The sequence below is a fragment of the Muscardinus avellanarius genome (genome assembly GCF_963383645.1).
Source record: "Muscardinus avellanarius genome assembly, chromosome: 3".
NCBI lineage: Eukaryota > Metazoa > Chordata > Mammalia > Rodentia > Gliridae > Muscardinus > Muscardinus avellanarius.
This window is the reverse complement of record NC_137788.1, coordinates 15,545,637-15,569,075: the sequence shown is the minus strand read 5'-3', so window position 1 is coordinate 15,569,075 and position 23,439 is coordinate 15,545,637. Positions and strand designations below refer to the sequence as shown.

Genomic DNA, 23,439 nt, shown 5'->3' with positions numbered 1-23,439 from the left:
ACCAGGAAGAAACCTAATCACCATGTCCTGGGAGCGATTCCAAGAGACTTCTCATACTCCAACCACAAAAAGTTCCCATCAAACAAACAAGAAATTAAAAGACATCATTAAAGCTGCAGACAGCAAACGACTTGCTGATGTAAACAACTCACTGGGTGCAGGACCTGCCCGACAACGATGCGTCACACAGGCCAACGCTTTTCAGTTTCCCGCTGCCTCCAGGTTCTTAGGATTTCAAAATTTGAGCAGTGGGGTAGACAACAAATAATTCACCCAAATACTAGGTCCCAAAAGACACTGGCCACCTCATATGTGGCCGTTTTAAGGTTTACGTCCAGCTAACTGTGTGGAAGTCATCTGTCCACCACTCGAGCCTGGAAGCTTGGAGTCACCCCAGGCCTCAGCCATGGGAGGAGCTGCTGCCCACTCTTATTCTTCCCAACATGCTCCCATAAACGCAAGTAAGTCTTTAGATTCTGACTATACAGAAGCCCTGGAATCCTGACTTCCTTTACAACTGTGGATTCTGCTCTACAGACCATCAGAATTCCAGAACCGTATCATAAGCAGCAACACACCATCTTCCCAATGGTCAAGAAACAAATACCAAACACTCAACGCCACAGCACAGCCCAGGCTCACAGACGTTAGGCTCGCCGTCCCGTGGTGGAGTACAAATGGACCACCACACCTGCACCGCCTCCAGGGACACCAGGGTCAGCGAGGAGAGAGGTGGCTGTTTAATTTCCACCCTGACTGCACCAGGCCACCCCCTCCTGTCACACTACTTTGAAAATACTCCTCCTAAATTATCTTCTAAGTAAATCGGGTAAGAAGAAAATTAAATCTAAATACGTTCCTGAGTTGGAGTTATTTATAAATTACCCTATATTTGAAAAAGAGAAACTAAGGAAAGTTGTCATTCTGAATTTCTAACAATTGCTCTAAACTACTTAATAAATGATGACATCAAAACTCACCGCAAGTGCTAAAGGAAGGTCCCAGGGTCACTGAACTCAGATTTTTCAGGGCAAATGAAGCCACACTCACAAGGTTCTCCTGACCTAACTGTCCACCCCTAAAGCTCAGTATTTACGGTTGTATTACACGACATGAATGGCTCCACTTTCACGAAACCAAACACAGTACTGACGGAACTCAGGACAAAGACCGGCCACTGGAAAGAGCTGCTCGGCACGTGGGCCTCCGTGCGCTGCCGTCAGTCGCGCTTTGCGGCCCGGCCGCGCCGGCCAGGCGGGCTCACGGCGCTGCTTTCCAGTGCTTCTCACCGGCCCAGGGCCAGAGTCAGATGTTGAGGGCAGCAAAGGTCTTCACCAAGGTGACCTGCGCGCTCGTGTCTGCGCCGCTCTTGCCGCCGTCCCTGTGGCTGCTCTTCTCCAGGGCTTTCTGCCGGTGCCGCTCCTCCTGCCGCTTCTTCTTCTCCAGCCGCTGCTGCTCCTTCCGCTGCTTGTTCGTGACCTGAGAAGAGCACGGCGGTGAGCCGGCCAGCGCCCCTGCTGCGAGGGGACGCTCGGCAGGCGGGTGCCTGGGGCTCCGCTGCTCCTCAGCCGGAGCAGAGAGCGCAAACCCAAGGCCCCAGAGCAATACATTCTCCACACTGCTTAAAATGACTGACACTCACAGCCCCCGGCTGAACTAGCAAAGAAACCAATCCCATTCTCCATACAAAACAACTCAAAGTGACCTAGAGAGACATTAACCCTTGTCCAGCAAGAGACGACACTCAAGTGGCCAGAGGACATCTTTCTCTATAATGTAAAGCCCAGGCAATCGCAATAAAATCCTCAGAAACTTACGGCACCTTTGCCTCTCCCTGCGTGGCTTTTCATACAAGGCAACACTTTTAGTTCTTAGTAAAAGTCTTTAAAATAAATTCCAAATCCAGTAAAATGAATTATGTCACTTCTACTCGTAGATGCGGGGGACGGAGCAGAGATAAACACTCTCTCTGGAAGCACTAGACAATACACCGAGATCCTTAGAAAGAGGCAGATACCCACACCCTTAACCTGGTAGCTCCTGCCTGGGACTCTGCGGGACACAAAGCCGTTCAGGGCAGAGGACAGCACATAGGGAGCGCGGGGAAGAACCCGCATACAGCGCACGGGCAGGGGAAGTGGCCCGGGCCTGGGCCATGCAGGTCCTGTGTGTATGTCCTTTCCATTGTCGCTCTGTACTCCAAACAGGACAACCTGGTCTTCAGTCTGCTTCTTTATATATACCTTTATGTAATAAAATCCTCAGCTTAAAATCCCAGATTTCCCACAGTAACTATTTTATAAATTAAAAAAATTACGCATTGAGAGGACAAGAGCTGGCACCCTCGAGAGCTCCGCCCCGCCCGCCCTCCGCCTCCGTGCCTTAGCGAGGGGGATCTGGCTGGCTTTGGTCTCCTCTCTGGGGCTGGCCTGCGCCTTGTCGTCTTCCGACCCGCCTTCGCTCAGGCCTTGACTTCCGAAGACTCTGGCACTGCTGCCACTCTCTTCCCACAAAGGGCCACATGGCTTCAGCACTCGGCCACCGGGCTCGAGGTTCTCCTCCGCATCTTCCAAAGAAAGAAATTTTATCAAAGTTGAAAACCTAACAGAGTTACAAACGTGACCGCCATGTTAAATGGCCCTAATGACAGATGACTGTCATTTAGAAAGCAAGTTTCCTGGAGACAAAATTCTGATCCCAAGTCAACACAGCAGGAAATGTGGGGACAAAATGACCAGTCAGGTGTGCAGAATAGATTCTCAGGTAACCTGCAGATCAGGGTTGTGACCAGCTCCCCACAAGCACGGTGCTTTCTCTCTTACATAAACTTGTTAACATGAATTTTTTAGGGAGAAATTTTTATTTGTATCCAAAACCCAGAAAAAAAAAAAGGATCTAAAGCTGTGCTGTCCAAAAGAGCTGCTGCCAACCACATGTGGTTACTAAAATTTAAATCAATTCAAATTAAATACCATTTCAAAAGCAGCCCCCACGCCCACCCTGTCAAGTACACCAGAGTGAACAGCACGGACGGGAAAAAGCTGTCCAACACCACCAAGACCAGGGTGCGTTGGCTTCTGAGGAAGGCGATGCTGCGACACGCGGAGACCTGGAGAACCGCAACTCCAGGAACAGTAAGCAACGAGCCTACAGCACCTGGCAAGGAGCACTTGCTGTCATTTTAAGTAAACAATCTGAAAAATTAATAAGATGTTGCATCTTTTTTCCTTCCTCTGAATCACAAAATTAAGCCTGGTTCAAGTAAAAGATAAAAAATCTGAATTATCAATCACTGAATACTTAATAGGTATTAGTTCCCTAAATATTTCCATCAGAAAAATAAAGTATTTTTTGTTCTTTCTGTTGTCATTTGAGTTTCATAGGTCCTCTTTCTTGAAGGACAGTCTTCCCTGACACTCCCAGCCCTCCACGCCGCGTCAGCTGGCCAGCTGTGTTCTCAGTCCCTGCACCTACTCCTGTATTCGCTAGAGACCAGCTCACTTGTCTCTACTGTCCCCTCTCCACCTCCAACCATTTCATGACGCAAAGCCAGGACCGAGTGAAGAAAATGGCTGTGCGTAGGAAGCACTCAGGAAGCAACTGCTGAATAAAGAGGCGACAGTCCAGTTACTGCCCATGACTTGATTAAACCACAAAAAGTGATTATTTGAGCCGGGCGTGGTGGCGCACAACTGTAACCCGGAGCCTTGGGAGACTGCGACGGGAGATCACAAGTTCCAGGCCCGAAGTTCAATCCCCAGCACACACACACACACACACACACACACACACACACACACACACACACACACAGAGTATGTGGAAAATCACCAATGCAATTATTCTGAATGTTTATAAATATCATTCATAGACTTACTATTTCTTTTCCCCAGATTCATCTGAAGCATGGCGATTATGGCAGATTCAATATTATAATTTTCAGCTTCCAGGTTCTGGACTATTAAGTTAAAATCCTATGTAAAAAAACAAAAACACTTCAAGACTGGATCTCCTTTCTACCTAGAACGACTTCATCAGTCCAGTGAACACAAAGATGTGACTGAGAATTAACACAAGGTTTCAAGACCTTTTCCTTTTAGAAATTTTAAGTAAGGTCAGTCACCTGAAATAAGCATTGAAAACATATTTATAAATAAATTCCCTTCATAAGATGCACTTTTACTAGTATAAGTGCTAGTCAGAAAAAAATGAATCCCTTCCCTTAGGATTCTGAGCAGTAATGGGTAAAGTCTAGCAAACAAGAAAGAACTCAACCACGAGCTGTCCGTCCACCAGCCGCCTGGGCGACCTGAACTGCCCGCCCCGCGCAGCACGCTGGCGACGCAGGACGCTCAGCGGCACCCGTTGGGAAGCACTGCCGTGAGTGGCACTAACTGAGCATCCGGTCGCACTGCAGACTTTCTGCACCGCGTCTTCCACTTCATCCCTCAGGCTGTCTTCAAAGTCAGCTCCCTTTGTCTTGATCTTTTCTTTTTTACTTGATTCATCTTGATGAAGTATCTGAAACTAAAGAAAACATAAAGCATAAGACTCAGCACTTTCCATCCAGGATCTTCAACACAGGAAGACACCATAGTTTCAAAACATTCAGACTCAGGAGGAAAAAGATTCTGGAAAGGATCTTTAGACAACAGCAAAGAGCAAGCTGAATGTCACTCCACGCCGAGATCCCAGCCGCCACAGAAGAGGCGAGGAGAACAGCTCAGTGGGAAGGGCATCAGAGCTCCTAAGGTTTCCAGGTCCCAACATTTGGCAATGCCTGCCAACTCCAACAGCACGTTTGTCTCCGCTGTGAGCAGAACAACAGAGGGCCCTCTACACCCACCTGATAATCCTCTGCAGAAGAGCAATGCTGGTCTTAAAGAAACACACACACGAAAAAACTTCCGGGAAGATGGCGACCGAGAAAAGCGGGGCTTAAGAGCCCCACTAACAACCAATCTACATTACCACAAAATCAGCGCCTTTCATAGCCAGAAAACACCATCAGCAGAGAAACAAAAAAATCACCAGGCTCCAGAGAGAAAGCGGACTGAGAACAGAGCTCAAAGCCACAGAGGAGATACACCAGCCTCACGCCCGAGGACGCGACAGCAGTGCTTTACTGCCGGCGGCAGCAGTGAGTTCACCGGGCGGCTACAGCAAGCCGAGGTGAGCCACTGCGGAACAGCCAGGCGGGATTTTTCAGCGCAGGGAGCATCTAAAGCTCCCAGTGGCTGAGCTCAGCACACGCTGCAGGGACTCAGAGTGGAACTCAAAACCAAGAAGAAATATGCCAGCCTCACGGCCGAGGGCGTAGCAGCAGCGCCATATTGCAGCAGCGAATTCACCGAGTCCAGTACAGCTACATCTGTGAACTCAAGAACAGTGAGTCAAATTGCGAGCCACGAGGAGAAATCCCAGTACTGTACTCCCTGGGACTTGACCCAGTGGGGGAGTGGCAGTGGCAGAGATATCACACCATAGGAGAACGTGCAACCTGGCACCCCCCATAGTTTAAAGCAGCCTCTATCGACTCCCTGGGTCGGAGACTCTGTGATACAACCCAGTAAAGGAGTAGTGGGGTCTGAGATACTACAGACTTGAGATCCAGAGCACCTTAAGTGAAGCCGTAGTGACCCAGGGAAGAACCCAGAGAAGGCACAAACTTCCGAAATCATGGGAAAGAGGAATAACACTGGAGCAATGAATGCCCACAACCCCACAACATCAGAACCCGATAAAACAAAAATCGGAGATTTCTAGAAGATCAAATCAGGAAAATAACTGTAGAAATAATAGAGGTGCTTCGAAAAGAACTCAGAGAGGGCCAAAAAGAGATAAAGGATGCAATTAATGAATTAAAGGCCTCAATTCAAAGCATGAACAACCGATTAGAACACATGGAGAACAGAATCTCGCTCTTAGAAGATGATCATTCCAAAAATGAACGCATAGTTTCTAATCTAGAAAAAAATATCCAACAGCAGGAATCTGACATTGAAGAAATATGGGCCCATTTTAAGAGAGCTAACCTAAGAATAACTGGAATAGAGGAAGGAAAAGAAAGTAAAACCAAAGGGATCAACAATCTCTTCAAGGAAGTAATAGCAGAAAATTTTCCAAACATAGAGCAAGAGGTTGATACACAGGTCCAGGAAACTTATAGAACTCCCTTTAGACAGGATCAGAGAAGAGGATCCCCACGCCACATAATTGTCAAAATGACCACTGTGGAAGCCAAGCAGAGAATCTTAAAGGCAACAAAAACAAAGGGCCAAGTGACATTCAGAGGCAAACCAATTAGAATCACTCCAGACTTCCCAAACCAAGTCATGAAAGCCAGAAGAGCTTGGAGTAACATATTCCAAACTCTGAAAGAAAACAACTTCCAGCCAAAAATTTCCTACCCAGCAAAACTTTCTATCAAATTAGATGGAAAAATAAGAAGCTTCCATGACAAACAGAAACTGAAGGAATTTATGTCTTCAAAACCAGCGCTAGAGAAAATACTCAAAGAGATTAACTACAAAGAAGAAATAGGTAACACACACCAGAACCAGAGAAACAAGATTTTCCATCCAACAGACAACTAAGATTGGTTATCTGTGGAGATTCATTATTTATGTTAGTCTTTTACCTATCTCTAAATTGTATTGTTTGCCTTTATTGTTGTTAATTTTTAGGATTTCTAGTTGGAATATTAATATACCTTCAGATATAGCATTTGGAAATATTTTATCCAATTCTATTAGTAACTTTTAACTCTGTTTACATTGTCTTTGGATATACAATATTTTTTTATTTTTTAGGGAGTTTGTATACCCTCTGTTGCCTGTGCCATTGAAATCATATCCAAGAAATCACTGCCAATTTCAATGTTGTGACGTTTTATGACCCAGATTTTCTTCTAAAAGTTTATAGTCTTAAGATTTATATTTAGGTCTTTTATCTAGTTTGAGTTAATACTTGTATATGGGATTAGGTAAGGGTTCAATTTTATTCTTTTCCATGTAATTATTATTTTTCAACAATATTTAGTTAAAAGATTATTATTTCTACCACCAAATGTTCGTGGAAACCTTGTCAAAAATAACTTGACAATATAGGGAAGAATTTAGCTCTAGACTTGTATTTAACTCCAATGGTTTATATATCTGCCTTTAGAACAGTACTACACTGATTCAATTATTGTAGCTTTATATGGTTTGAAATCAGAAAATATATATCTTCTAGCTTTGTTCTTTTTCAAGATCGTTTTGGGTATCTAGAATCCATATTCCATATTAGGATAGATTTTTTTTTTCTGAAAAATAAATATATAAATATATGATAGTTTCACCTAAAAAAATAGAAAAAAATATTCTCTGGTAAGAAAGAAAGCAAAAAGAAATATTGAAATGTTATCTTTAAGTCATCAAAAGCTTGGTATCAGACAAATGAAACTGTTATGTGAGATTATCATTTTTAATTTTGGATAAATTACTATAATACTAGATGTCAACCACTAAGCCAAGCATGGGAAGGAGGGATGGGGAGAGAATGGGGTGGGGATCGGGTGGGGGCTGACTGGGTGATGTGTGCATGTATGTCTACAAAAGTTTGTATCCCACTATGATGTATGAATACAGTGCACCAATAAAAAATAAATAAATAAATTTGCACAATCTTACAATCAAAAAAAAAAAAAAAGAAGAAAAAACACACACACAATTCCCATCTAGTTCCTAGGCCCCAGAGGATCTTAGGTGAGCTCTGGGGTACACAGCAGAGCATGACTCACTTCACCTCGGAGACAGACCACCCCACCGATGGGACCCATCCAAGTTCTAAAGCAGGACTGTGTGCAGCAGGGCCTGCCTATGACATGTCCTTTAAAGACTACAATGAAAAGAAAATTACATCGGGCGTGGTGGCGCACCCTTGTAATCCCTGCGCTTGGGAGGCAGAGACAGGAGGATCGTGCAGGTTCGAAGCCAGCTGCGCTGGCTTAAGAGACCCTGTTTCCAAAAAATAAAAAAGTATAAATTAGGTCTGGGAGTGTAGCCCGGCGGTAGAAGGGCTTCCAGGAAGCCCACTACCACCAAATTAATTAATTAATTAATTAATTTAAGGAAAAATTCATGTTTGCAGATAAGATAATTCTGAATTGGGGGCGGTGAGGAGGAAGAGACAGGAGAAGCAACAACAAGCCCACTATAAACAAAAGAGATTCTGGCAAGCCATTTATTTAATAAGATCTAATAAGCAGAATATATAAAGAACTCCTGTGTCAAAAACAAAAGATAACCCAATAAAAAACAGGCCAAGGGTGTAAAGAGACATTTTTCCAAAGATAACCAAATGGCCAAAAATACAGAGAAAACATGCCCAGCATGCTTAAGTCATCAAAACACAAATCAAAACACCAGAGACTAGGATGACCATTTAGGAAAGAAAGGAAGAAAGGGAAAAAGAAGGGAGGGAGGCCGGCAGGCAGCAAGTGCTGGAGAGCAGGCAGAGAGGAAAATGGAGTCTTCACACGTTGCCAGTGGTGATGTAAAATGGTGCAGCCACCATGGGGAACACTTTGGCAATTCCTCATAATGTCAGACTTAGAATTAACCATAAGACTCAGCAATTCTACTCCTACATTTATCCCCAAAAGACTGAAAACAGGTACCCAACTCACTCACCAGTACTCACAGTAGTACTATTCTCAAGAGCTACAAGATGAAAACTCAGATGCCCTCAGTGGGCAAATGGTAGGATGAACAAGACGGGATCTATTCACACATAGTAGAATATATTGGGCCATTTTTAACAAAGTACTAACACATGCTGTAGCATGAATGACTCTCCAAAACATTACACTAGGTGAAAGAAGACACACGGGAAAGGCCATACATCATAGTAGAGTTTCATTTGCATTAAATGTCCAGAATGGCTAAATGGACAGAGATGAAAGGCAGACTGCTGGCTGGTGGGTGAGGGGCATAGACGGAGTTACTGCTTCATGGGTGTGGGGTTTTCTTTTGTGGTAATGAAACTATTTTGGAACTAGACAGAGAAAGTGATTATAGAACACTGTGGTGTACGAAGCACCACTGAATTCTATGCTCTGAACTGTTCATTTAGGGCTGGGCGTGGTGGCGCACACTTGTAATCCCAGCATTCAGGGGGCTGAGACAAGAGGATCCGGGTTCACGGACAGCCTCGGCTACTTAGTGAGGCCCTCTGCAACTCACTGAGACCCTGTTTCAAAAAATAAATAACAAAAATTAGGGCTGGAGGTGTAGCTCGGAGGTAGAATGCCCCCAGGTTCCGTCCCCAGCACCGCAAAAACAAACAAACAAACAAACAAACAAACAAATAAATAAATATTTTTAAAAACTGTTCATTTAGCCAGGCGTGGTGGCAAACACTTACAATACTAGCACTTGGGAGGCGGAGAAAGGAGGATTGCAGGTTTGCGGCCAGTCTCAGCAATTTCTGAGGTCCTCCATAACTTAGTGAGACCCTGTTTCAAAATAAAGAATAAAATAGGCCTGGGGTGTATACCTCAGAGGTAGAATGCCCCTGGGTTTCACCTGCAGTACCACAAAAAAGAAAGAAAAAAGCCTGCTTATGAGTACTATTTCAATTCTTAAAAAATAAAATTTTACAGAATATCTAGGTTTGTACTTAGCATTTTATTAATAATTCTCATATACAAATGATAACCAGATAGGAACTATGAAGAGAAAAAAGATCCTTTCCTTAGGAAGAGAACACAAAACATAAAACATGGAAGAATAAAATCATTAAAAAAAATTGGTAAGATCTATGTGAAAAAACTGCTGCTGCAGATAACACGTGCACCAAAAAAAAAAAAAAAAGTCAACTAAGCTAATAAAACAGATTGTAAGGTCCTTGGCTACAAAGATTCAACAACATAAAGATGTCAATTTTTCTTTAATCTATCAACTCAATGAGATTGTAATTGTAACCAGGAGTGGTGGCGTGCTCTTGAACCCTAGCTCTTGGGAGACTGAAACAGGAGGGTCACAGGTTCAAGGACAGCGTCAGCAACCTAGTGGGGCTCTCAGCAACTAAATAAGAAATAAAATAGGTCTGGGGTATTCTCGGAAAGGCAGAGTACCTTTAGGTTCAATCCCCAATAACACACCCACACACACCAATAACTCAACAGGACTTTTTATCTAGGCATACTAATTCTAATATCCTTTTTTTTTTTTTTTTGGTGGCACTGGGGGTGGAACCCAGAGGCTTTCTACCTTCAGTCTACACTCCCAGACATACATACATACATACATACATACATACATACATACATATATATATATATATATATATATATTTTTTTTTTTTTTTTTTTTTTGAAACAGGGTCTCACTAAGTTGCTGAGAGCCTCACTAAGGAGCTGAGGCTGGCTTCGAACCCATGTGATCCTCCTGTCTCAGCCTCCCAAGCGCGGGATTACAAGTGTGCGCCACCACGCCCGGCTAATATCCTATTTTTTTAAAAAGCAAGAATACATATTAGAAAATTAAGAATGATTTAAAAATTCTCTAAGATTTTAAAATAGATTCCAGAACAATCAAGTATCAATACATGAGCAGAAAGATCAGAGACAGAACCAGACGTCTAAGCACGGCAGGAGAGTCACACTGCAAGGGGGACAAAAACTGGTAAAATGTTGATAGAAAACAATTTGTCCATGTTCATCAAAACCCACTGATGAAGAGAGGACCGGACATGACCCTCCCTGAAGGCGCCTCACACCTGTGGGAGGTGAGGTACCTAGGAGGATTGCACACTGGCTGTAACAGCAAAAGCCTCAGAGCGTCTAAAGTGCAGGCAGCCTTTGAAAAGACACAGGAAGCTTCTTATGTAATACTATGAACTAACGCCAACACACTAGATTTTAAAAGCATACTGCAGGATACAGGTGTAGGATTGTGTCATATGTATAACACGCTAAGCCTAGGGGTAGAGGGGTTTAAAAACAGCATAAGTGGAATTCATGCTCTCACACACATCTGCTGGATATGTAAAATATCACTAGATTTCATGATGTACTGATACCACAGGTTGCATCAGGGAGAGGAACGGCCTGGCTAAAACACAGGGTAGAAGGATGACTTTCACTCTATCTTGTTACATGTACTGAATTCTGATCTATAGACAAATATGACCAACTCAGGAAATAAAATTGTTTAAAAAACAAAGGCTTCAGAAACTGGGTAATAACATGAGAAAAGGCTTATGCAATAATGTGTGCTAACTGAAAAAAGGCAGGAAACAAAGCTATATAAATAAAACCCAAACCATCTTCTTTGTATTTAATGACTAGAAGGAAATCTGCCAAACAGTAAAAAGTTTGCATGCAAGTAGCTGATTATGTGTGCTTTTTATTTCTTCTTTGCCTTTTCTATAGTTTCCAAATTTTGAGAAATAGGCATGCATCAATTTTAAAACTAAGCCAGGTGTGGTGGTGCATGCATGTAATCCCAGCATTTAGGAGGCTTAGACAGGACCAGAGTTGCAGACAGCCTCAGCTACTTAGTGAGGCCCTTTGCAACTCAGTGAGACACTGTTTCAAAACAAAGAATAAAAAATAGGGCTGGGAAGCTGGGTGTGGTGGCACACGCTTGGGAGGCAGAGACAGGAGGATCACCCAGGTTCGAAGCCAGCCGCGTGCGCTGGTTTAGGAGACCCTGTTTCCAAATAAAAATGTAATAATAGGTCTGGGAGTGTAGCCCGGAGGTAGAAGGGCTTCCAGGAATCCCAGTACCACCAAAAAAAAAAAAAAAAAATAGGGCTGGGGGTATAGCTCGGAGGTAGAATGTCCCTGGGTTCCATCCCCAGTACCACACACAAAAAAAGCAATATTTAAAATCTCAGAGATTTTATATCATCACTCTCAGCCAATGGGGAAAGCAAAAGGACAAGAAGCAATTTTACTTCTCTCACTTGAGCTAAAAAGTAAGCAATATTTTAAAAATCAAACCCACAGATTGTGAAAGCCAACTTTCCACTAAAAAAAAAAAAAGCACTGGCGTTTCGCTGCAGTCTACAGTGCGGGACCCGCCTCCTGTGCAGCTGAGATGCAGGGACACGGGCTCACTCACATCAGTCTGCAGGTGCGCGGGTGCCTCCGAGTTGTCATTGATCCGCCGCACGCTGTCATAGTGCTCCCCATACCGATAGGCGATGTGCAGCTCCCGCACGCTGCTCTTGTCCGTACCCCGAATCTGCAGACGAGAGAGGAGGGGCACACAGGATCTGAACCATGGGCCCTCTGGGCTCTAGAGACACTGACCTGGATCGCCCAGGAAGCCTGTCCACGGGCTATTATATAGACACTAGCTGGGAACATGCCTCTCATTTCCAAATTGTGTATGTTTCAATGTGCTTTCTCGTATGTAACAAAACAGAAATAAATCCACAGGGAACACAGAACATCAAGGGCAAGTTTAAGACAAAGTTAGGTAAGCTTAAGCTTCCGGGGCTTTCTGCTCTTAGCTCCAAGTGCAAAGGCCCCTTCCAACGGGGAAGGAGTCGGAGTAGACCCAGATTTATTGAGCTTGAAACTCAAACAATTTGGGAGCCATCTTTGAGGGGGAAAAAATACAAAACTACAATTTTGAAATTACAAGAGCCTGTCCCAAGGCCTTGAAAGGGAGCTATACAAATGGCGGGCCTGGCACACTTCATTAGCCTCTGAGTAAATTCACCCCTGTGCTTAAAATAAAAACGGCATTTTCTATTAACCACAGTGAGACACATTATCAGCAACAAACTCAAAATCTCCCACTTACATCAATTTCAAAACAGAATTAAAAATAAAATAATATTACCACACTACACCACCCTGGAAGCACCACTCACAAAGTACCATATGAATGACACCCCAGGATACAACACAAGCACGGGGCTCCCCCTAAATCACACAATACAGATGCCCTCAGTCTGGTCTGGGCAGATCCCAAAAAAAAATCTCTACTTACCAGAAATTCTAGACTAATTCTAATTGTCCATTAGAAAACCTAGTAACTATCTCTGTTAAAACTACAAACCAAACCAAAATTACAAACTTGTAATCCCTGTACTTGGGAGGCTAAGACAGGAGGATCAGCAGGTTCAAAGCCAGCCTCAGCTAACTAGTGAGGCTCTCAGCAACTCAAACCCCTTTTTAACTAATATATAAAAGAGGTCTGATAGTATAGCCCAGAGGTAGAAGGCCCTTGGGTTCCATCCCCAGTACCACACACACACACACACACAAAAAAAAAAAAAAAAAAAAAAAAAAAAAACCAGCATCTCCTTTGTGGTTTTAAAGCAAGTCACAGGCAGTAAGATGCTCCCACTCATGTAAATACAGAAGAACCCAGGAATACAGAACCACACAGGCCCAGACACTGGAACCCTGAAGTTTTCTCCAGGAGAAACCCAGGTCTCCAACCAAGTACAGAGCATACAGTGTAGACACAGAGAAAATAGTGACAAACCCTCATCTCCCCAGAGTGCTGCTGAGGGAAACAGTTATCAGAATCTCTGAATAACATAATCTCTAAAGCACTTACATACTTAATAACAAATGATACACGTTATGAACATAAAAAATAACTTTTAAAAAGTTACCAAATTGTTAACTGTGGTTTTCAGGGGCAGATTACAGAGGACTTTCTTATTTTACGTAACATTCATATAGACTGGTCACAGGAGCACATGTTCCATTTCTTTTTTTTTTCCTTGTAGTACTGGGGATGGAACCCAGGGGCATTCTATCTTTGAGCTACACCCCCAGCCCTATTTAGTCTTTACTTTTAAACAAGGTCTCACTAAGTTGCAGAGGGCCTCACTAAGTAGCTGAGGCTGTCCGCAAACCCGCAATCTTCCTGTTTCAGCCTCCCAAGTACTGGAATTACAAGTGTGCGCCACCGTGTCCAGTCACGTATTACATTTCTATCCAGGAAAAAAAAAAATGTGGGTTTCAGTGTCTCTATGCTGTGAGTGTAAGTCTACTCATTATTAATGCAAGAGCTCTTGCCTACAAGAGTAGCAACCAGTGCAGCTTCAGTCCTTAAAAATTTTATAAGATGCTTCCTTGGGGAGGAGGACACAGAGAAGATCCAATGGAAATAACATTTATACTTATGTTGTTCAACAATTCAAGAAGGAGAACACTAACAAAAATTTGAAGAAAATTGTTAATTACCAGAATTATCTTTTACAACTAACTAGGTAATTAAGAAGCTTTTCTAAAAAAAGTTATCAAGCTGGGCACGGTGGCACACACCTGCGTTCCCAGTACTTGGGCTGAGACAGGAGGAACACAGGTTTCAAGGTCAGCCCCAGCAACTTAGTGAGGTGAGGCCCTCAGCAACTAATAAGACCCTGTTTCAAAATAAAAAATAAAACGGGGGTGGGAGTGTAGCTCAGCGGTAGAACAGCCCTGGGTTCAATGCTCAATAACACACACACACAGACACACACACACACACACACACGTTATGAATGCCGGAAAAAGTAGGCTATGGCTACTGAGCTGGCACTGAGGCCTGTCCTTCAAGATGAGGCTCCTTATGCTACATATGCAAGTGATTGGCGACTTCTACTAAACAGTGTTATGTTTAATGAAAAAATTTGAACCAACAGGTAATCAATATTCTTGGCTCACACACCATCCTTAGAAAGAGAGCGCCCCACTGAAAACGTGATAGCTCTACCTGGTATCGGTAGGTCCAGCAACACCGCCCCAAAGAACACACAGATCCTGTTTCACTCCTGCTCATTACATCCCTGTGAAGTAAAATCCCTCCCCATCTCCGGAAGTATCTAATGTATTTTCTGTAGCATAATATCGTCAAAAGGGCATTGTGCTGGAAACAAAAGGCTGAATACTTCCATTTATGTGACACTCTGGAAGAGTGCAACAGAGACCATGCAGAGGCGGGGGCCAGGGTGGGGGACAAGCGACTGCAGAGGGTAAGTGGTGGGCAGTGTCTGTGCTGGTGGAGTGCTCCGATGCTGATGGTGGTGGTGCCAGGACTTTCAAAACACAAACCTGTGTACCTGAGGGTGAATTTTGCTATATGTAAATTATATATCCATAAGCCAGACATTTTTGGGGGGAGAGGTGGTACTGGGGTTCTTGGAAGCCCTTCTACCTCCGGGTTACACTCCCAAACCTATTTTATACTTTTTTATTTTTGGAAACAGGGTCTCTTAAGCCAGCACGGCTGGCTTCGAACCAGCGCGATCCTCTTGTCTCCGCCTCCCAAGCACGGGGATTACAAGCGTGTGCCCCACGCCCGGCTTCTTTCTTTTTTTAAAGAGCAGAGGTTATGACTAAGTAAGAGTATATTCAGGTGCTATAAAAAATGGGGACTGTTGCCTTTATGATAATAACACTGAGGGACATGCGAGCCTATGGGTGTGTGTGTCGGTTTGTATTTGGTTAGAGGTACTTAAAATGTGTTGTCAAAACACTGTGCTGTGTATCTTTCCAGTTGTGCATGAATGTTTTATAGCGAGGTGTGTGTGAATGAGAGGGAGACACACTGAAATGTGAACAGCAGTGATCTCCAGGTCGCGTGACTCGGGTGACATTCACTTGCCTACAGAGGCTTTTCTCAATTCTCAAATTTTTCTATAAGTTTCTAATTAAGAAAAACTGGGGCCGGGCGTGGTGACGCACGCTTGGAATCCCCGCGCTTGGGAGCCAGAGACAGGAGGATAGCGCAGGTTTGAAGCCAGCCGTGCTGGCTTAAGAGACCCTGTTTCCAAATTAAAAAATATAAAAAATAGGTCTGGGAGTGTAGCCCGGAGGAAGAAGGGCTTCCAGGAACCCCAGTACCACCAAAAAAAAAAAAAAGAGAAAAAAAGAAAAACTGGGAAGCAGCAGCAGGGAAGTAGTGGGTAGCAAGTAACAGAAACCACACGCCCGGTGTTCAGGAGCTGAGCTGCAAGGTGAGAAGCGCTGCACTAGGGAAGGCGGTGGACGGGAGCCTGCGAACATCTGCAGGTGGACCTTAGATCGTCCTACTCCAGAATGTTTGATTTGATGGACTGTTTGGAAGATGAGATTAACTTAAGATGCCAGAGGTAGAGCCGGGTGGCGACTTGTAACCCCAGTGCTTGGGAGGCTGAGACAGGAGGATCACAAGTTTGAGGACAGCCTCAGTAACCGCGGGGACTCTCAGCAACCTAGTGAGACCTATTCAAAACAAAAAACAAAAAAGGGCTGGGAGAGGAGCTCAGAGGTAGAACGGCCCTGGGTTCACAATGGGGCGCGGGGGCTGGGGGAAACCAAGCAGCTTAACAGATGTGACCGCCATTCTAAAGCACACGCTTTACGTGTGTTGTGAAGTAACGCTGAAGCCACTGTGCAGAGCTGAGCAGAGGAGAAACCAAGCCGGACACCCTGCCTGGCTGTTCAGAGCACACTGCGGTGTGGCTGTTATACTGAACTGCATCTTTGTTTCCCTTCACCTAAAATGGGAACGTAAAAACAAAATTTGTATGCACTAATACTTAAAGTTCTCATTTAGATATTTTTATGAATTATTTCATTAGGCTCTCTGTCCCCAAGTTACCTAATTGAATGACTGTTAAATAACATTTAAAGCATTTTAAAAAGATCTCTGAATGGTACTCCAGACCCATTTGTACACAGCACAGGGATCAATCCCAACTCACCACGAGGTTCCTGTCTTTGGCTAGATTCACTAGTCATCCCGTAAGCTCAGTGTCAAGGTCAGGCCATCATCTCAGGATATTCCCAAAGCCGATTCACACAGACCATCCCTGAGCAGGCAACCTACCTGCCACAACGGGGCGTTAAGCTGATGAATCACCACATTCAGCTGATGATTTCTCGCAAAGGCTACAATTGCATCGTTGCCAGCAAAGGTACCAGGCTTTGCCAAACTGGCCACTGCACGGAAGCAAGACAGAGAAACGAAGTCTTTACAGTGAGAAGATCCAAACGCAAACATGCGTTGACGTTTACTTAGTCATCTGCGCCGCCCACCAGCCTGTCACAGCCCGTGAGGTCAGCTGCCTGAACAGTGCGCAGGCTGCCGCTCGCTCAGGAGAGCACTAGGCATCCAGTAAAGATCCACTGCTTATTCCTTCAGTAAATACTCAGGACTTCCAATCCGCCTAACTGCATAAAAGACACTGAAAATAAACTCCGTAATCATGATAGCTCGCGCTAATGAATGCTTACTGTGCGTGAGGCAAGCCTGGCTCTAATTGCTTCTAATTGTTTTAATCCTCAAAACAACACTCTACAAGTATTAGTATGCACACCACTTGAGAAATGGAGACCCGAAACTCGACTAGTTAATAACTGTTGAGGGTCACAGAGCTCGCACAGGTGAGCTGGGATTTCACCCAGGCAGCGTGACTCTGGCCCTGGCCCTGGTCCACTCCATCAGTCTGCCCTCAGAGAGATTCCAAGAGTGGAGGCAGACGGCCAAATGACGGGCACTGGGGTGCATATGTGCTCAAGAAAGGGTGTATAAGATGATGCGGGCCAAAGAGAGGTCTGGCCTTTATCCCAAGCTCCTGCGCGATAACCTCTAACCCCTTGGGATGTCAGAAGGAGCTAGGAGCGTCTGTCGTTCACGGTGGTCCTTGAGGAACGGATATAAGCTCGCATCAGCCACATGGGATTAGCCCTCTCCTGACGTCCCTCAAGTTCACGTGACCTTGCCTAAGATATTCAAAGTGAAATTTCACATCACAAACTTAAACCTATTTCATCCAAAATGTCACTGTAATCAGAAAAATGACCCAAGTCATTTCACACAGCACTACACTACAAGACCTGCCCCACACGCACACATTTAACTTGTACCTGCTGGCTCTCTGATAAACTGTCTAGACAAATTAACCCCTCTGGTGTGCGTGTGGTGCTGGGTACCAAGCCCAGGGCTTCATGCATGCCAGGCACGCTCTCTACCACTAAGTTACACCGTCAGTCCCCAATACCATTTTTATTAAGAGCACATACACTTAAATCCATTGATTCCCGGCTGCCGGGCATGCAGCCTATTACAGAATGTGCAAATAAATATCTGTTGACTAAATGAGAACCATAATTCATATAACTAAACCCCTGGCCGGGGGGGGAGGGGGGTGTGCCAGTGAATCAGTTAGCCAATGCATTAATCACTCCTGAAGGACCTCGTGTCCACCCACCGCACCACCTACCATGCTTCTCGAATGGAACGTCGTCTTCCACGAAGGGCTCAAAGTCTTCCCGCTGCTTTACCATGTAGTCCACAGTCTCTTGGCGGTGCTTGAGATGATTCCGTGAGTGTCCCTCCAGCTGATCGCCAAGGGCTCTGAACAGGCAATTGCTGTCAAAACAAAAATGGTGGTCAAGACCTTTCAAATGATGCTTCATGCCAGGCTCTACAAGAAAATCCTTCACACTCAGAAGAGGTAAAGTCTCAAGACTAATAGGCCAGAGGAGAGCCCAGAACAGACATCCAGCCACTTTACTTTCTTGAGAGGCAACAGAGGAGGAGGCTGGACTGGGGAAATCATTAAAGCTCCCTGGGCCTCAGCTGCTTCAACAAGCAGAGCTGGAGATACACTAACTGCCTGAAAATGGGGCACAGACCCTACAGGCCACTCCAGGCCTCAGGCTACGATCCCCAACCCCTTCCAAAATCATGTCACATCTACCACTCATGATAGCTGCCCAGCTAGGGAACCGTCCACTTAATAAAGAGTACCCAAAAGATAGCAATCTGTCAAGCCCCCGATACAACTGAACTCAGCGCCCTGTTTGAGTGCTAGGAGAAGAGAGTGCGGCAAGAAGGAAGCACATGGGGACACCTGTGCTGTGGAGACACTCCTGCCCTCGCCTCCCATGCCACCTGGGAGCTACAGCACTATGATTCTGCCCAAATGGAAACTTTAAACACCGTATTTTGTTTTTATAAAGTAAAATGTTAGTAATAAACTCCAAGAGTTATCTTTATTTTCAATCTCTCAAAGGCTCCTAAAATTCCAAACCGTATTACAAACACAGAAGCCCAGAAACAGAGCCTGAAACAAGATAAACACAATCTGGTACCCTTAAAATGAAGAAAACAAACCATTCTGAAGCCAGTTACCCAGCTTCTCACCAAACTGTTCTTCCAATGGTAAACAATGTTCTCTAATTCCAAAACACAAATCCATCCCTTTCAGAACTTCAGACCTAAATGTGTAGGAGGAAAAGGTTTTGTTTTTCAACTCGGAAAAGTCTTCAAAAGAAAGATATGGAATGGAGGCAGGAATATCTTCTAATGCATAGACTTATACACTTACACTCTCTTGGGGGTGGAGAAGAGTTTACACAAGGGAGATTCTATAAGTTAGAAACCAAAACCAAGGCCCTCTACATCCATCTATCACATGAATCTAGAAGGGCTGGGCTAGAGTCCTGAATGCTAGACTGAGAGTCTACAGCTAAACTCTAACAAGGCAGTCTTTTCTCAACCACTGGGGGAAAAGGAGGCCAATGCTCAAAGGAGGCTAATGGTTCAAATTTCAAGATTTCCTCTTAGACTTTCCTTAAACCTTTATCATTTGCCACCACTAGTTTATTCCTGAGTCTCACTTAAAAGATGCAGATTGAAGACAAAACTCCAGAGGTAATTAATGTTTAATATATCAAAATTTATAGTGTTGTAATGGTGCTCACTAAGAGCTTTCAATAACATGGGCAAATATTCTCCACCTAAGCACAAAACTAGGTATACAACTATGTACTGCCTGAGCTCAACCACAACCCTCTGTGCACTAAATATACACAGACACAGAGAGAAATGCACACAAAGAAACACCGCTGACACCGCCACCTAAGCAGCTGCAACACTGCAGCACTCAGGCTTCCGATTTCGGTGAGAAGTCACTATTATTATCTCTCAAGAGAAAACTGCCCAAGGTCACAAAACTAGTCGGTGGCAGGCCCGGAATTCAAACCAGGCAGCCGCCTCCAGCCTGCACGCTCTCCAAAACGTTAGCCAGAGCCAGAGCTGAGTGGCAGAAGTAGAATTGTTCAACTTACTTCATGTACTTTTCATTTAGCACACTTTATCTGAGGCCTCTGAAGACAAGTGGAGAGAGACTGAAATCACTGGCCTTCCCAATCGGGTTACGAAGCGGTGTGACACAGAAAATGGACACACTCGGCAGGGAGCCCGGCAAGAACACTTGAGCGGCTCCTGAACACCGGTGGCTGGCCACTGCGCTACAGCAGGGCCTCTCAGCCCCCGCTGGGGACATCTGGGGATAATCGGTTATAGGACTGTCCTGTGCACTGTAGGATACCTGGGAGCCTCCTAAGCCTCTACCCAGCAGACACCAATAGCACATCACCACCTCCCTCCCCACCAGCTGTGACAACCAAAATGTCCCCAGACGGTGCCGAATGCCCGCTGGGAAGACTGGGGGGAAAAATCATCCCGGCTCCAGGGATATACGTAAGGTGTTGCCTTTGAGTTCACAAAAACAACCAATTATAGAATGCTACAAGCACCTCTAGCCAACAATGAACATGCCTACAAAAGGCTAGCTCCAGCTGTTTCAGACCAGAACGACGAGTGAAGATTGGTGTCCCGTAACTTCATTCTACTTTACCCTCCATGTCCTTGTGAACACGAATGCACATGTGAACCTGCTGCTGCTTTCCAACCCGTCACATAGAGGAAGCACCATCCACTGCACTCAGAAAGACTGACACCGCGACATTCGAAAGGACTAAAGGGGCTGCACCTGTCCATCTCATGGTACCCAAGAGAACTGGTGAACAGAAGGGAGTCGGCTTCCTGGAGCCCACACAAGAGCAAGGTCTAGATAAGTGCTCTCACTCTGCCTAACACTGTCACAGAACAGGGGCGTGCGTAGTGAGAACTGGCCTCTGCGTCGTCACCGCCACTCTTCTCCCCGCGTCCCATGCTCCTGTACAATTCGGCGACGTCTCAGAAATAAAAGTCCCTGGGCCTCAACCTGGAACGCTCGTGGCATACCCTGTTGGTCCTTCCTGACCTCCTGTGAGCAGCACGGAACAGCGTTCTGAGTTATTTGCTGAAGGAGTGCCGCTGACCACTTGTCTCATTATTAGGACTACGTCCAACTGGATCTGTGTCATCTTTCTCAGTGTGTCCAAGGGACCAGGGAGGTGGGCAGCCTTGAGATGCCTTCAAGATTTCACCATTCTCATTCTCTGACAAGTATGTATGGTGGAGTTTCCCAGAGCCACCTGGTATGTGAGGCTATCACTTGTACGTAAGGTATGGGCAGTTAATGGAATGCACTTGTGTACTCCTGTGTTGTAAGACTGTCTTACTTTTCCATATAGTAAACACTGATAGCTATAGCTGATATAAACAAAAGCTCTTGAGTAATTTTTAGGAATGCAAAAGGATCCTCGGTTTAAACTGAGACCCACTGTTACATGCTTCTTCCTAACAAAGCTATGAACTCCTTCCCAGCACCTTACTCAAACAATGTGTAAAAAAATAACCGGATACCCATGCCTTCCTTGGGGAGAAAGTGGGAAGAGAAATAGTAGCCCCAAAGTTTCCAATAATCTTACTGGAGCCCCCTCAAGATTTTAGAAACCCCAGTGTTCCGATTCCTACTCACGAGCAACCTTCTGTTGGTACTTGTTTCTTGGCATCCTGACATGGGGAGCACCATGCCCAAGATACAGACAAATAACCCAATCACTTGAAAGGAAAGGACCCGCATCCCCCTTAGGCATGGCCAGCTAGCCTCTATGCTTTTCATCATTCACTCAACAAACATGTGCTGAATGCCTTCTATATAACGGGCTAGGTAGTGGTGAATATATAGGATCACATTCTACTTGTATCTTAAGCAAAAAACACCAAGACAAGAGGGAGTGGCAAATTCTTTGTGAGTAGAGAGAAATCCAATTTGACTGAGGCACTGAAGGAAAAGTGGAAATGGCAAATTAGAGCTGGTTTATTAACAGTCTGGATCAACAAGCTGCTATGGTTAAAATCAAGGTAACATCTTCCACCCCGCCATTTCACTCTAAGGTGGCTCTAGGCAGCCTTTAGATTCACTTTATTTTTCCCTCCGCCCAACCTGCCCGCTCAGACACAGCGACGAATACAACCGAGTCGACAATCACTAACGATGCTCTGTGAGCGACACACCTGGCGGGCAGTCCCCCTCTGACTGTCCTCCGGCGATAGGGATGTCAGCTGTGCTCCCCTCTGACTTCTCCTTCTCTATCCAAGATCCTAGATCCCTCCCTCCCTAAAGTTACTTTTCTTTTCCTTCCTCCATTCTCTCCCTCCAGTCCCCACCCGTTTATACTGTGTTACCCCGCAAAAAAATATCTGGGTTCCCGTCCAAGCCCTATCCAAGCTTGGGTAAGCACTTTTGCTAACAGAGACACTGAGGCCGGTGGGAGGAAGCCCAGGGAGCCCTCGCGGACCCGCCGCCAAGCGCAGGCGGCGAAGCCCACACCCAGCCGGGCTGACGCCTCGTCCCGCGTGCCCGTCACTATGGCTGCTCCGCCTCACTCCTTCGGACCTGGGCTTCAACGTCACCTCTCGGAGTGGCCTTCCTGGCCACCTGCTCGTGCTCTCTCGCGGGACCCCCTGCCTACGGCCCTCCGGCCACGATGGCGGGCCCCGGCGCCGCCGCCCGCGCTCCCGGCCCGCCTCACCCGTCCCCCGGCACCTCCCGCAGCTTCAGCCCCAGGGCCTGCAGCTGGTTGGCGAAGCCGACGAACTCCTCCTCGCCGCCGCCGCCGCCGCCCGGCTCCGGCCGGTTCCGCCGCTCCTTGGCCAGGGCCCGGCGCGCCGCCCGTTCGTCCCGCTTGCGCTCGGCCTCGGCCTTGCGGCTGCCGCTGCCCGGCCGGCTCCGCGCCGCCTGCTTCCGGGACATGGCGTCGGGCCGCGGCGCTCGGCCGTCCGAGCGACGCCGCAGGACCGCCCGGCGGCCGCCCACCTGCCCGCCAGGCGCAGCGGCGGCGGACGCGGAGCCGGGCGACGGCCGCGAGGTCACAGCGCCTGCGCGGGCGCCGGTCACGTGGCGGAATCCCCGCCCCTTCCGGGGGCTCGGCGGCCAGGCACCATAGAGAGCGCCCGGGAGGGCTAGAGCGGCATCTCAGCCTGGCTTATTCGGCTCCGCCCTCTAGCGGTCGGCGGTACTCCGTGAGGAGCAGGTGGGACCCGAGAGCGAAGTCAGAATAGGAGAGGATGTTAAGAGTAGAGCGAGAGGGAAGGATCCCAGCAAAAGTTAGGGAAAAAAGGAAACTAAAAAATAAAAAAAGAAGCGAGAGCCGGGCATGGTGGCACACGCTGTAATCCCAGTACTTGGGAGGCTGAGACAGGAGGATCGCAGGTTTCAGGACAGACTCAGCAAGTGGTGAGACTCTCATCCACAGGCTGAGACCTTGTTTCCAAT

The 23,439-nt window shown here is 46.0% G+C and overlaps 1 protein-coding gene across 1 annotated transcript; it reads right to left on the bottom strand.

Annotated features, from left to right (window-relative positions):
* Positions 1-1,305: 1,305 nt before the first annotated feature.
* OTUD3 (OTU deubiquitinase 3) lies at positions 1,306-22,917 on the bottom strand (the record flags this gene model as incomplete). The annotated part of the gene is made up of 8 exons (XM_080692689.1): positions 1,306-1,479; positions 2,382-2,566; positions 3,878-3,974; positions 4,396-4,527; positions 12,114-12,236; positions 16,812-16,924; positions 18,208-18,356; positions 22,697-22,917. 8 exons carry the CDS (start codon positions 22,915-22,917, stop codon positions 1,306-1,308), a joined length of 1,194 nt encoding a protein of 397 aa, XP_080548815.1.
* Between the last annotated feature and the right edge of the window lie 522 nt (positions 22,918-23,439).